This window comes from Haliotis cracherodii, unplaced genomic scaffold (genome assembly GCF_022045235.1).
Source record: "Haliotis cracherodii isolate W230 unplaced genomic scaffold, xgHalCrac1.p SCAF_20, whole genome shotgun sequence".
NCBI lineage: Eukaryota > Metazoa > Mollusca > Gastropoda > Lepetellida > Haliotidae > Haliotis > Haliotis cracherodii.
This window is the reverse complement of record NW_027266276.1, coordinates 10,370,014-10,386,070: the sequence shown is the minus strand read 5'-3', so window position 1 is coordinate 10,386,070 and position 16,057 is coordinate 10,370,014. Positions and strand designations below refer to the sequence as shown.

The following is a 16,057-nucleotide window of genomic DNA, read 5'->3' as shown; positions in this document are numbered from 1 at the left end:
CTTTTGCATCACAATGAGCGATATGACGTCATAATGGTGACGTGCGATGTAGAGCGAAAGCCATGCAAAGCTTGCTTTGTTTTCTTTAGGGATGCCCACCTCATGTTAGCTTACCAAGTTGCCGTGCTTATATGCTTTCAATGCCTGTCATATGTTCGAGTGAAGTGTTACGGTGTAAACAAACTGCTTGAGTATAAAAAGCACCATATTTTGTTCGGTGATTCCTTAATTCAGATCGACAACCCACTCAAAACACTCGACTCAACCCATGCCGCTTCACTCAGTATATTTGCTAACACCAAAGAGTTCGCGTTTTATTTAGTCATGGTAGAATGGAGATAAACATACTGTGTTTTCAATGTAGAACTAGGTTACCTGTAGATTTACCCTGCTAAATTTAACATTTGAAACCTCACGCTGCGCGTTCGGTTCCAAATTCAATTTAGCGGGGTAAATCTACAAGTAACCTAGCTCTACATTGAAAACACAGTATGTTTATCTCCTAATTAGAGAACGCGCTAAATATTGTCAACATGGACCTTCATCTACAGGTTAAACGGCCAGACGTGTGCCAAATACAGTTTCAGAAATCAGTAGTTTGTTTACAAAATACAATTGCTGACATGTTATGACCCATGCTAAGCGGTTGTCACGTTGTATGAGATCGAACAGACCGCTAAGCAGTGGCGAGAATATAGGCAATGACAGGGAGTGAACGGTAGCACCAGCAGACTGGCGGAATGCCCAAGTGAAATTTCTCGCGAACCGGCTGCATGGATATTGACATTAAGTGTATTGATTTGTTCACGCACGTGTCTTATCGTATATTAGTCTGAACTTCAGGCTTAGCGTTTCTGGATAAATATTTAATGGCGATGGTGTCGCTTGGTAATACGCTAAATATTAACACAAAAATTTCACCAAGAATTCCCCAAGCCTAGACCTGCTTGCTCGGCACGTTCACAGACAATGCATTCCAGTATTCTTACAACGGCAGCCTTGTCAATGATATATGTCGACTCGGTGGGTGCTTCTGTCGGAGACAGGTCCTGGTTTTATCAGAAGTGTTTGAAAAACTGCAGCACAAGCAACTGTACGGACGTAGAGACGTTTCTTCAAAAACAACCATATCACCTTCAGTTGTTGCAGTGGAACTGTACCGATGAATGTAAATATGAGTGTATGTGGTCAACTGTTGAGGCTTTTAGACGTGATGGAAGTGGAGTTCCTCAGTTCCATGGGAAGGTAAGGACGAACCAGGGCTGGATTTAGCTTTATAAAACATACACAATTACTGGAAAATGCAATTATAATTATAATTATGTCTACATGAACCCAGTGCATGTCAAAATCTTTCACATTTGTGGCTAACCCTTTATGTGTCCACACAACAGCTTTTGTAACACATTGATATTTCTAAGCTTTGTTTACAATACTGCTCAAACAGTCACAGTGTTATTGTCATGCTTTTCGGGGGCTTGATGTCCTCAAACTGTGGGTACTTCATGAGCATGGGTGCATATGTTTCAACTTTGATTATTCATGAGATCTGGGTGCAACCTGTTTTTTTCTGGTGCAACTTGGTTTTCATGTCAACATGTTTGTTGGTTTGTTGTTTAACGCCGCACTCAGCAATATTCCAGCGATATGACGGCAGTCTGTAAATAATCGAGTCTGGACCAGACAATCCAGCTCGTCACGCTGAAGACTCGGGTTCGATTCCCGACGTGGCTACAATGTGTGAAGCCCTTTTCTGGTGTCCCCCGCTGTGATATTGCTGGAATATTGCTAAAAGCGGCGTAAAACCATACTCACTCACTCACTTACTCATGTTTACTTTGCCCCACCATGGCAGAGCTGCAGATAAGCTGCGTATTTGCGTAAAATACCCCTAAACATATTCAAACCTTATTACTTTCAGTTAATTTGCGTACAGAAACGCATGTCTTTTATTAAAAACTCAATTGTATAAAAACAGCACGCGTAAATACCCAATGAAGCTTTTTGGCGGCATACGTACAACAGAGCTAATTTCCGAAACACAATTACAAGCTTATTTACTTTCCAAGTCAAGCCTATATATTTAGAACATTAAACATTATTTCATTTTTTTGTAAATCTCAGAATGTTTACTCATTTTGGGAAAATCCAAAAAGAGTGATGAATAGATGAGTGACAAAATACTGGTTACCAAATTAAAAATGTAATAAACCAATTAAGATAGAAACCATTGAGTAAAACCTCAATTGTTCAAAAAGTTATCTGGAGCTCTGCAATAGGTAGTCTCATTTATCCATACTACCAGGTACCCATCTTACAATCTAAAGTCTGGATTATTGAATGAAGAAGCTCAATTTGAATAGTACAAATATATGTATGTATGTATGTATGTATGTATGTATGTATGTATGTATGTATGTATGTATGTATGTATGTATGTATGTATGTATGTATGTATGTATGTATGTATGTATATAATTTGGGCCTCAATATGTGTTGCAATATCAGTGTTTTATCTTGACCTTCGAAACTAGGGGTCCAGAGGACCCCCAATTACTAATTTCAAGGGTCCTTACAGGAAATATGAGGGTCCTGTAAATTAATGAAATGGTGTTGTTGACTGTTTATAAGATCTAACAATTACCTTAATTACAGGAAGTTGATATTTCTTGTCAAGAATTTGGTACAGTGAACATTATTGTACATCCCTTGGGATGCAAATATTTTCCATTCTATACATTTGTGCGTATTGGACGCACATTTCTGCGTCGCGTAAAACCCTGCGATATGTACCGCAATACAACACTCTGTATTGCGATATATTGCAATAGGATTTATGTGGCAATATGTCAACCCTTAGTATGGACATGCTGAGAACGTCCTTACAAATGTATTGATTATATCTTTGGGGCTGAAGAAAAATAGTTGATCAGTTGATAAATCCAATAATATTAACAATGCCATTAATATAATTAAGCATGTGAAGTGCATATATCTTACAATATCTGACAACTAATATTACGATCGATGCTCATGTTGTCAATCACTGGATTGTCTGGTCCAGACTCGATTATTTACAGGCTGCCGTCATATAGCTGGAATATTGCTGAGTGTGGCATTAAACAACAACAAACAACAACAACAACAGAGGTGTTGGATCACTTGTGCTCTGTGTAGATATACCTTTTTTATCCCCCCAGCATATAACATGTATAATGTCTGTCTGTCCCTCCATCCGTCCGTCTTATTTCCAGAGCATAACTTGAAAACCTTGAGAGATTTTCATCGAATCTCTGTTCATGTATTAACCAGAGGCTGATTTTGTTGGGATGTCTTCAACTCGTCTAAATAGTTATTATATAATTATAAATAAATATTGTATTGAAGCAAAAGAAATCATATTTCACACAAAAAACGTACAGGATAATACAGGATTTTTACAGTCGAATTTTAATCTTTCTTTTCCAAGTGGCCGTTTGTCCGCATCCTCGGGGTACAGGAGCCTGCATCCACTCTGTTCTCCATCCTCAACGCCTTGTCCCATCTGGGGCTGATCTGGTTTCGGTCGAAGGTGTCCAAGTCCTGCCCTCTCTACTACGTCTCCCACGGGCACGCTATGGTATGTTAACACTTCACTCACCATCGTATCCGTGAAGGTCAGGGTTAGAATAGTTTTCAGCAACCCATGCTTGCCGTAAAAGTGACAATGCTTGTCAGGATAGGTAGGTCAGGCTCATTGACTTGGCTGATGCATGTCATTGCATCCACATTGCGTAGGTTGATGCTAATGATGGCAATCACTGGATTGTATTGCCTTGACTCGCTTATTTACAGATTGCCGTCATATAGCGGGAATATTTCTGGGTGCGGTGTTAAACAACAAACAAACAAACTTGATGAAACCTCCTCGTCGAACTAAACATTCATGCTTCATGTACATGACGTTCGTCACATCCATAGACAGCTGATGTTTGTTTGTTTGTTTGTTGTTTAACGGCACACTCAGCAATATTCCAGCTATATGACGGCGGTCTGTAAATAATCGAGTCTGGATCAGACAATCCATTGATTAATATCATGATCATCGATCCATGCAATTGGGAAACGATGACATGCATCAACCAATTCAGAGAGCCTGACCACCCGATCCCGTTGGTCACCTCTTATGACAAGCATAGTCGCCTTTTACAGCAAGCAGTGGTTGCTGAAGACCTATTCTACCCCGGATCTTCATGGGTCTGATAGATGATGTACACAGATGTCTTGCAATGTGGATAAACTTAAATAATTGATTTATTGTTTACAGGTTGCGATTAATGCTTGGACGTGGTCCACTGTCTTCCATGCAAGAGACACCGACTTCACCGAGGTAAGGAACACTTTGGCCAAAACCACCTACTGCTGTTTCAGGGAGTATGGACCAAACAGAGGGGTCTGTAGGCAGGGTTTAGGGTTGTTGTTTTGTTTTTGTAAAATAATGTTTAACACTGACGGCATTTTCAGAAATGATATTAGTTGCAATTTTTCTTGAATATTAAGATCAGAACAGCAATTATAACAAAGTGGAAACATTCAATGTTTTATCGGAATGAAAATGTGGGATTCTTGACGTCTGTTTCCATAGAACTTTTGGATAGCAAGTGGAACAATGGGTCGGTCAGGTTACCTGAAACACAAGAATGTTTTGGGAGAGAGTCGCTCTGGTCAATAACATACATGTAGCTTCATATGTGTAACCGCTGGTACATATTATCACCATCATAAGTTAAATATAACTAATTCGAAATGTGTTGGTAATCAATCTTATTAAAATCAGATCTTTTTCTCCAATATGATACAGGGGGCACGGGTGGCCCAGTCGTCTAAGGCGCTGCGATTCGCTGTGCAGAGTTGCGTCCCTTGGGCACGCCAGAAACCTATGATTGTGGGTTCGAATCCCGGTTCGCCCCGATTATGTTTCAAGGTTTGTCAGCACCATGCCCTTGCTCGTGGGTTTCACCGAAGTGGTAAACGTCTAAGACCTGCATCACTTCGGGCTTTCCTACCACATTAAGCTGACACGCCGTGATATAACTGGAATACTGTTAAAAGCGGCGTTAAACCCAACTCACTCACTCACTCCAATATGATACCTCCTCATTGGTTAAGTTTGGGACACCTCAACCAGGAGCAAATTTTTACCTTCAAAATAAAGATTGTGTAGATTCTTTATCTAATCAGACATTCGCTTTCTAAAATGACACAGCTCTTATCAGCTTCATTCATATTTGCCTTGATTCAAAATTTTTGATTTGTACAGATAAAAACCCACACAAACCACAATAGCACAGACTTACTTATCTGCATTTGGAACTTGTGGTTTTAGTTTGTTTTTCGAGATACAGAAATCAGTTATGCTGGTCTGAGTGCTTCACTCCCTCATACCAAGACTTTTGAGTCTTGATGCTGATTGGCTAAGAAGAAAGTTCACCTGACACAACTGCCTATGGGGGGTTCCTTAGACCTTCAAGCAGAATCGTACTTGAGTAAAAGATCTGAGATTGTTTATGATTGAATTGGAATATATTAATCAAGACTGGAATGCTGATTAAAGAAGTTCACAATTATAATCATGATGATTAACCAATCAGCCATTCATGATGTTTGTAATTTATTAAAATTTAAAAATCTGTTGGAATTAATGTGTATGTCCCTTGTAGGTCTGAATGGAGAGGGGAGCTGTTGTCTTTGGGGAATAACATTTCCATGATGAAATTCACATATATTTCTTGAAGACAGTGTTTTACGTCATCATGTGTTATCATGGAAACTGATCGACATACACATGATAAAGATGATCTCTGTTTCAGAAAATGGACTATTTCTTTGCCTTTTCCATTGTGCTTTACAATGTGTTTATCTTCAGCTGCAGGTGAGTACAGAGAAGAATTGTAAGTGTTCATTAGGTTGATTGGCTTGTGGTTTTATGCCACACTCAGCAATATTCCAGCTATATGACGGCGGTCTGTAAATAATCGAGTCTGGACCAGACAATCCAGTGATCGACATCATGAGCATCGATCCACGCAATTGGAATCGATGACATGCATCGACCAAGTCAGCGAGCCTGACCACCCGATCCTGTTAGTCGCCTCTTACGACAAGCAGTCTCCTTTTACGGCAAGCATGGGTTGCTGAAGACCTATTCTACCCCGGATCTTCACGGGTCTCATTCAGTTGAAACCAATGATAAAGATGATGAACGGAAACATGTCACGATTCTAGTAATACTTTGTTGTTGAGTGAGTGAGTATGGTTTTACATCCAATATTCCAGCAATATCACAGCGGGGACACCAGAAATGGGCTTCACCCATTGTACCGATGTCGGGAATCGAACCCGGGTCTTCGGCGTGACGAACGAACGCTTTAACCACTAGGCTACCCAACCGCCCCCTTTGTTGATGAACACAACATGACTTCAGTGACAATTTAGTGGTGATGACATTGATGGCTTACAGTCATAATATAGTGATGACGACTATGATGATGATAATTATGATGATGATATTGATGATGATGATGATGACTTTGATGGGGATGGGGACATAGATGGCAATGATTATAATTATTATGATGACTGACTGACGATGTTGATTAGTAAACGATGATGGTGACTATGGTGGTGATGATGATGTTGATGATGATGTTGCTTTTGAATGTGTCGAGGATTCTGGGGACGAAAGTCAGATGGCGTCAGTTCATGGTGGGTGTGATCCTTCTCATGATCTACGCACAACACATCCACTATCTCCATTTCATCAAGTTTGACTACGGTTATAACATGAAAATGAATGTATTCTTTGGTGAGTTTGAAGTTTTCTTCTCTGACAAAATATTTCTGAAGTCAGTGGAGGTTATGGCATGGTGCATTATCCCCGTCGGCTGTTCATAATCCGTTAATTTAGGATTCTACATCTCAATTTTGGCTGTAAGAATGAAATTTTCAGAGAATGTCCAGCACTATTGGACTCAAATTTCAAAACAGTTTGAAAATGAAAATTTTACATAATGTTTTTTATGGTCGAGGAATCACAAGCATTGATTTTATGTGTAGCAGCATCATGGGATGTCCCTCCTAACGACCAATCACATCAGTAAAATAACATAGGGCAACCAATGAAGCAATTAATGTGAACCAGCCCATTTACCACAAGTAAAGGTGAGAATGATAATGCTTAGTGGAGAGTATGAACAGTAATATGGCTCATATCCTTGGCCTCATGGGTATGAACACTTTTAAAGAAACAAATTTCTTGCAGGCATGGTGAACATGGTCGGATGGTTGATCTGGTACGGCGTAAAGTACAAGAAACAACGGTATGTGTGGAAGTGTGCTGCTGTTGTTTTAGGAATCGATGCGTTGTTGTTGCTGGAGTTGTTTGACTTTCCGCCATTCTGGTGGGCGCTGGATGCACATGCACTGTGGCATGCTGGGACGGCTCCCCTCGGGTTGCTGTGGTACAGGTAAGTTCATCCCTCTGTTGTGTGTGTGGGTGGGGGGAGGAGGAGGATGTTTTTAAGATAAATTGGCTAATGCCGACTTCTTGTAAGTCAATGTCCTGAGATCTTTGTTTAGCAGAAGCAAATGGTGCCTGTTTCGTGAGAATTGCTGTTAGCTTTATAGTCCTTTGTTTCAGTTTTATCATAGACGATTCCCTGTATCTGAAGCAGTGGGAAGAAGACATGGCACTCAAACTGGATTGACAACAACAACAACAACAACAACAACAACTACAGATAGCATCATCATCAACAACACAAAGGAGTTGATGAACAAGGGAGATATATCTATGGATGTACAACTTCTTTATAACAATGACTGCCACATTTTGGTGTAGATACTAACACTGATGTCAATTGACTTATCTCCCTTGATCATCATACCAACTTCTAAATCATTCGTCACCACTCGCCCCTTTCCGTAACCTGCAAGAAGACTCGTCCCTATGGATGAATGTTATGTGTGAAAATAAGACAACCAATCAGAATGCGTGTATGATTTGAAGGTCTTCGTCAAAGAATCCCTCAGAAATAATTTTTGATTTTACATGTCTTGCATCTAAAAATATACCTAAGACACAGTTAAATGTGTTCAATCATACTGTATAATTCCGCATGTCCCGATGTGCTTTTAATTACCACTGCAATATATATAATATATGGGGAAATATATGTGAACCATCACGTAATGAGTAGACAGTTGTCTTAGGTATGCCCGTTTGCGGTAAGATGGACCCCGCTTGCAAAAATGGCCATGAGAGGGGCACGAGTCGCTATTTGGCTTGTCCGGGAATAACACGATTTGGTCACGAATGCTTCTAAATGCCACTTGAAGACCTTAAGGTAGTTGATGCACTGAATTATTTTTATCAATGCACCTTACATTTGTGACTGGTATATGAATGTGTCGCACCTCTACAACATGGAGTGGTTTACATTTAGCTGCTGATACTGAGCCCAGACATTTTTAAAACTTGGTTTACAAATCCACTGACTCCCAAAAATTGAATGGTTGGAAAATAAAAAAAGTGCAGCAGGTTTTTTATTTTGCCCACAAGAAATAAGTAAAATAATGTTTAGTCATTTACAGCCACAATCAAAATAAATAAATTATTTCAGATGCTGTAATTGAAACCTGTTCAAAGTTTATCTTAAAAACATCCCCAACCCCATTTTATATCTTTACCATAATAATCGCTTACTTCTGAACATGAGAATCATTAAAAATATATCAAATTGGAATATTTACAATTATTTGTTTTCAACCTACCAACCGTAATTTTAGGGAACAAAAACTGTGAACCAAAAAGAATAAAGTCTGTTTTTTTAATGAAACTCACAAACATTGGAATGATGCTGACAAACCAGGTTGCGGTTGCAGCAAGGATTATAGAAAGATTACCATTTTATAGCTTTTTTGGTAATCATCACTAATCTAAGGAAGAGAATCTATGAATGTCAACTTCTTTGTTATGAGGAACACAACATTTCGGAGTATATGCTTACTCCTTCATCAGTTGACATACATAAATTTCTTATGTGTATCACTTCTAAATGCCTTTCAAAGACTTGATCACTAATCTAACGCAATATTTTGAGGAAGCATTATTGATGTTGCCATGCCATTTTAGAAAGCATTTTCCACAATACAATCATTCATACACAGTAAAATATTCCTGGCTCGATCCCTACTCGATTTCCTGGCTTCACATCCCATATATCATGTAACAGCCAATCAGAGCGCTGCACACCCACCCACCATGTTGCAATGCATACTCATTTTACTTTCAGGAATTCCAAGCTGAGTAACTTGATAGCCAAACTGGGAAAAAACATTTTGTTCAAATTGTTAAAGTTGTCAATTTCATAAATTCAGATTTATCTTATTGAATTTGATGCAGTAATGTGAAACTGAGGGTTAATGCTTAGCGCTAAGATTGTCGTAAGTCAGTGTTAAAGAATGGGAGTTACGATCGACTTAGCGCTAAGATCACGTTGTGGAACGTGGCCCTGGTCCCAGTTCCACAAAGCGATTGTAGCGCTACGACAGTCTATGCTAAAATATGGGAGTTACGATCACCTTAGAGCTACGATCGCTTTGTGGAATGGCGCTCTGTTATCAGTGAAATACAAGACACCTCTACAACATTAGTTACGCCATCTTCCCGAGGCAAGGGAGTAACTGACTGTAAAAAGTCCAGTTCCAACCTTGCCGAACAAGGCTGTAATTTCTGGGCTCAATCGTAGCACCACCAGTTATGACCAGTTACGTCCGTTCTATGTCCCTTCTATTGACCAATCAGATTCCGCCTCTCTTATCAATTGCATTTGCTTCAAACAAGACAGGGACGCCATGTCAAGACGATTTGATTGATAATTAAGATCTATATTGTGATAAAACGGGTCTTACTTTGCAAAGTCCATCCACTCGCGTGATTCGTGCAAAACATTCCTCCACGAAGAAGCCTGGCCAGTTCTGTTTTTTGACAGCCATGTGCATTCGTGACCAACTCGTGGCTATTTTTGCGACTGGGTTTCGTCTAAGCGCAAACGGGCATTGCTAAAGGAATTGTCAACTCGTTGCGTTATGATTCACATATATTTGCCCCATATATCATGTACATTCCAAATGCTATTGGGGACACGTCGGGACATAGCGATTCGTGCTCCTCTCGTGGCCATTTTTGCAACTAGGTTTCGCCTTAGCGCAAACGGGCATACCTGAAACAATTGTCAACTCGTTGCGTAATGGTTCACATATATTTCCCCATATATTATATATATTTCAGATGCAATTTAAAGGACATCGGGACGTGCGGCATTATGCAGTATGATTGAACATATTTCACTGTCTTGGGTATATTTTTAGATGCAAGAGATATGTAAAATCAAAAATTATTTCTGAGGGATTATTTGACAAAGAACTTGAAATCATACGCGTATTCCGATTGGTTTGTCGTATTTTGGCACATAACATTCACCGAGTGGGGGGACAAGTCTTCTTGCAGGTTACGGAAAGGGGCGAGTGGTGACGAATGAAGGACGCCATTCCATCATCATTCGTCACCACTCGCATGTTTCCGTAACCTTCAACAAGGCTTGTCTCGAGGTGGTCTCGAATGTTCCATCATAAGAAATATAGACTGCGATACAGCTACAAAGTTCTACCGAAGACATTTGACGAGTTCTGTGTCTTGAAAGCCTTGGCCAAAAGGTCACCATTCCATCATACGAAATAGAGACTGGGTAGCCAGTCTACAAAACTACTTCAAAGAGGTTCGACGGGTTCTGTCTTACCAGCCAGGGCCAAGAAGAAGTAGGACCCATGTGCGCTTTTATGTAATAACATTTGCGAACCCAAAATAGAGTGACATATTTCGCAGATATCGCCTATCATGATCAACTCAGCGATTGCGGGGTAGTACTGACAGACCAAGGGTTATCATTGGTCAATCTGGGATCTTTTAGCAGACCTGGGTGCCGTCGTACAAAACAACCTTAGCGCTACGATCGTCCATGTTAAGGAATGAGAGTATGCGATCACCTTAGGGCTAATATCGCACTGTACAACGGCACCCTGGCACGAAAGCCAAAAGAAGGTTGTACGGCGTCTACCTTCTAGCCTGAACCCTGGAACAGACTGAACATTCTTTTCCATAGCCAGTCATAACTAGCCCAGTTACTGGACTTGGGTTTTCTCAGATCCCGAATAAAATATTTCAACAGTCAAATAACCCCCATAAATACATACATTCCACGTAGGTTACAATACAGGAATATCAAAGCGAATATTTTCGCGACCAGCAAAGGGGCGTAACTCTTCACATAACTTCGTGGTGCTTAAGGCCACTGGGTCTGTCATGGCAGTATCAAGATACAGCTCTTAAAACATAAAATGTTGATTTCCAAAAATGATTTAAAAGCACTGCTCCAGATTGACTGTACAACCCTGGAAGACTGAGTGTACACCGCTGCAAGACTGAGTGTACACCCCTGTAAGGCTGAGTGTACAACCCCGTATGACTGACTGTACAACTCTGTAAGACTGAATGTACACCGCTGTAAGACAGACTGACTGTACATCCATCACAAGGGTCTTTCCGGTTTGGAAAAAAAGATCCGAGACCATGCGCCGGAACGAACCAATCAGCGTGCTGCGTTTTCAACCAATCAGGAAGCAGGGTTTCAGTGCCTCTCCTACAAAACAAGAGCGAAGACGATCCTATCGCAGAGCCCACACTGGTTTAAGACCAAGTCTGAGGCTATGGCAGCACTACAACGAACTATTCAACACGGAATTGACGTACCCGACTTTTGGGGTGGTCCGTATTATTATCTAGTATCGAGATCAAGGAAAGTAATGTAATCAAGGAGACAATCCTTGTCCAGCTTGTTTCCAGTCTGTTTCCAACGGCCCTTTTCAGGGCCACCCATCTCACCCAAAAGAACGCTTTTCATCCTTTGCTTTGTCAACCCAAACAACAATCCAAAACAAAGAACCCACACCCTCCCCAGTCCTCTTGGAGGTACACGTCTATGCGTGACACCACCATGGTACGTCACAAAATAAAATAAAATAAATATGTATGTATGTATGGTGGTGTACACGAGTGGCATCACGTTTGCCTGGAGACAGGAATCAAACACCACGTATGTCTATCGATCAGTAACGTCTGTTTGAAGACACGCGTGACACCACGTTTGCATGGAGACACGCATGACACTACGTTCGCATCACGACACGAACAAGTACATCACGTTTGCAAACGTCACGCATGTGTAGCGATCTATACTTCTAGTAACGTGTTTGTAGTCACGCGTGGCACAACGTTTTGCAAGGAGACACGCATGACACCAAGTTTGCATGGAGACACGAAGTACATCACGTTTAATGGAGACACGCGTGCAGTACACATGTAGACATACACGAGTACCAACTCCTCAGCAGGGATGAGTGAGTGACAACGTCATCATCCTATGGATAAATGTTTGAAGACACGCGTGGCACCACGTTTACATGGAGAGATCGACTTGGTACATCACGTTTGCATGGATGCACGTAGTACAGTATGTGTGTTTGAAGACACGAAGTACACCACGTCTGTTTGCAGACACGCGTGACAGTACACATGCAAACATACACAAGTGCCAACTCCTCGGTATAAATAATAATCCTATGGATAAACGTCTGTTTGTAGTCACGCATGGCACCACGTTTGCATGGAAACACGTAGTACATGACGTTTGCATGGAAACACAAATGGTAACAGATATGTAGACATACACGAGTGCCACCTCCTCGGCATGGATGAACGAATGACAACGTCATCATCCTAAGGATAAACATGTGTTTGTAGTCACGCGTGACACCACGTTTGCATGGTAACACGAAGTACATGACGTTTGCATGGAGACACACGTGACAGTACGTATGTAGACCTACACGAGAGCCAACTCCTCGGTATAAATAAACGAGTGACAACGTCATAATCCTATGGATCAACGTTTGTTTGAAGACACACACATGACACTACGTTTTGCATGAAGACACGAAGTACATCACGTTTACATGGAGAGACGTAGTACACCATGTGTGTTTGAAGACATGAAGTACATCACGTGTGCATGGAAACACGCGTGACAGTACGCATGTCAACATACACGAGTGCCAGCACCTCGGCATAAATGAACGAATGATAAGGTCATCATCCTAAGGATAAACATGTGTTTGTAGTCACGCGTGTCACCGCGTTTGCATGGCAACCCGAAGTACAGTACGTGTACATGAAGACACGCGTGACAGTACACATGTCAACCTACACGAGAGCCAACTCCTCGGTATAATTCATAACAATAATCATCCTATGGATCAACGTCAACGTCTGTTTGTCGTCACGCGTGGCACCCTGTTTGCATGGAGACACGAATGACAGTACGTAGGCATATACTTACATCACGTTCATGTCTGTGCCTGTCGATTCACCTTTAGAATTCAGCCAACACCTTTAGCACCTTTAAATTCGCCACTCACCGACTTTTAACTTAGACGAACGGCTGTCATAGTGGGCTACAATACACGGTCGCCATGTGGAACGAAACCTTACACCTCAAAGTTTACAAACACATCACCATACCCGATGACATGATTTGTGGAATGTTGTTGCAAGATCCTTCGACGATATGACGTCAACCTAGCAACAAAGTGGCGGAGTCGTCGACTGTGTATGATAAGCTCATCTCAGTGAGCTATCATCTCCACATGCCATCGCCACACACCCACCAAAACAAAACAAAACAAAGAACCCGACTCCCTTCCCGCCTTCCTCCCTTCACCACCACCCTCCCTTCACCACCACCCTCCCTTCACCACCACGTCTATGTTTAGAACCACCACCACACCAAACTCTTTTCTTGTTCACCTTTTACGACCGCTTCTCTGGGTTTTTCCCCACTCCCTCCTTTAGCACCTTTAAATTCGCCACTCACCGACTTTTAACTTAGACGAACGGCTGTCATAGTGGGCTACAATACACGGTCGCCATGTGGAACGAAACCTTACACCTCAAAGTTTACAAACACATCACCATACCCGATGACATGATTTGTGGAATGTTGTTGCAAGATCCTTCGACGATATGACGTCAACCTAGCAACAAAGTGGCGGAGTCGTCGACTGTGTATGATAAGCTCATCTCAGTGAGCTATCATCTCCACATGCCATCGCCACACACCCACCAAAACAAAACAAAACAAAGAACCCGACTCCCTTCCCGCCTTCCTCCCTTCACCACCACCCTCCCTTCACCACCACCCTCCCTTCACCACCACGTCTATGTTTAGAACCACCACCACACCAAACTCTTTTCTTGTTCACCTTTTACGACCGCTTCTCTGGGTTTTTCCCCACTCCCTCCTCCTCCTCCTCCCCCGGAAAACGGATGCGACGCCCTCTTGAAGGTGCACGCACCACCGGTAACGGATGCGACGCCCTCTTGGAGGCGCACGCCACCGGAAACGGATGCGACGCCACCTTGGAGGCGCACGCCACCGGAAACGGAGGCGCAGCCCTCTTGGAGGTGCGCACGCCACCGGAAACGGATGCCACGCCATCTTGGAGGCGCACGTCACCGGAAACGGGTGCGACGCCATCTTGGACGGAAGTGACGTCACGTGATCCTCTCGACCAATCAGAAGCCAGGAGCTGTACCAGGGTACTGTTACCAACTACTCCCATATTTGGGCATATATCAATATTCATGCGCAACCAGATTTTGCAACCGGTTTCAGTCTGGTCTTTCAACGGACAAAAGTTGTTATGTATATACACTTACATACATGTTTAACGTGGGTAATAAATAAAATACCACACTCATTCTCGTGAGATGCCATAGAAAGTCAACTCGTTTCCTAAAAATGGTATCTCACGAGAATGAGTGTAGTATTCTCTATTTATCATCTCAAACTGGCTCCCACAGGAGATATCGCTTGGGTGAGATCAAGCGATATCTACATTGTAGATATCGCTGCAATGTGATTGCATCACAATGCCTTGCAGATCGATGTGACGTCACAATGAAATGACATCACTAATGGCTCTGCCACTGAAGCTGTTAGCAGTACTTTTTACACTTAAGACACTGCTTATTACTATCTACAAACTGAAAAAGTTGGAAGAATGATGCTGGATGATAAATACAATTTCACCCTCGTGTCTTTTAATATCAAATATATCAACACTTGTTGATAAAAAAAACCCGTGTTGATATATTTGATATCAAAAGACACTCGGGTGATATTCTCTATATCATTGGATTGTGCTGTCATTGTAACCGAGGATGTCACAATGGTCTGCAAAGTATTGTGATGCAATTTCATTGCAGCGATAATCTCCCGTGATAAATTAGTTTCCGCTGATCTATTACAACATGACTCTTTTCAAAGCATTGTTGCAAATAATTGAAAATGACGTCACCCATTGTTTATGACGTCACTCGACTATTCCCCACACAGGACAATTCCCCATCGGAATTTCCCAACAAGACATGTGTCTCGTGAAATATCTCCTTTTCCGCTGTCACGGGACGAGAGAAACATGCTATTTCACGAGACACATAGAATATCCTATTTAATGGAAACTTTTGGTGTATTTGTCTACCGGAAGATTACTTATTTCATTACAAATGTAAAACCTTGAAACGTAAATTCTCCCTACCTAACACACTGGGACGGGTCACCACCCCATGTATTTGCGACTAAAAACGTAGTTTCGTGTTTGCAAAATCTTACAAAATATAAACAAAAGTATAACAAAAATATTTAGGGCAGCGAAACTTCTGTATCGTACATATAGATATGATTATATACAAAATCAACCTTGACAACAAATATTCTTGAAAATTTCGAGATCGCTGTTGGAAGCGAAAGAATACACGCTGGTCAAGTAACAAAAATGGCGCTTTGCGAAACGAACGGTCTCGATTGACGAGTGAGAAATTTACAGTTTAAAACGGAACATT

General features: G+C 41.5%; 1 protein-coding gene across 1 annotated transcript; it reads left to right on the top strand.

Moving 5' to 3' along the window:
- Nucleotides 1-969: 969 nt before the first annotated feature.
- Nucleotides 970-8,492, top strand: LOC139470138 (post-GPI attachment to proteins factor 3-like). Its single transcript, XM_071252435.1, has 7 exons — nt 970-1,245; nt 3,470-3,619; nt 4,307-4,369; nt 5,850-5,911; nt 6,708-6,844; nt 7,301-7,505; nt 7,679-8,492. The coding sequence occupies exons 1-7, from the start codon at nt 970-972 to the stop codon at nt 7,743-7,745; spliced, it is 960 nt and encodes a 319-aa protein (XP_071108536.1). The 3' UTR covers nt 7,746-8,492.
- Nucleotides 8,493-16,057: the final 7,565 nt, after the last annotated feature.

What these genes read in the sequence shown, in the direction of transcription:
- LOC139470138 (XM_071252435.1), top strand. Translation starts at nt 970, where the DNA reads ATGCATTCCAGTATTCTTACAACGGCAGCCTTGTCAATGATATATGTC. An exon ending in GAGACACCGACTTCACCGAG is followed by an intron (nt 4,370 to 5,849) that starts GTAAGGAACACT and finishes TCTCTGTTTCAG; the next exon opens with AAAATGGACTATTTCTTTGC. An exon ending in GTGTTTATCTTCAGCTGCAG is followed by an intron (nt 5,912 to 6,707) that starts GTGAGTACAGAG and finishes GAATGTGTCGAG; the next exon opens with GATTCTGGGGACGAAAGTCA.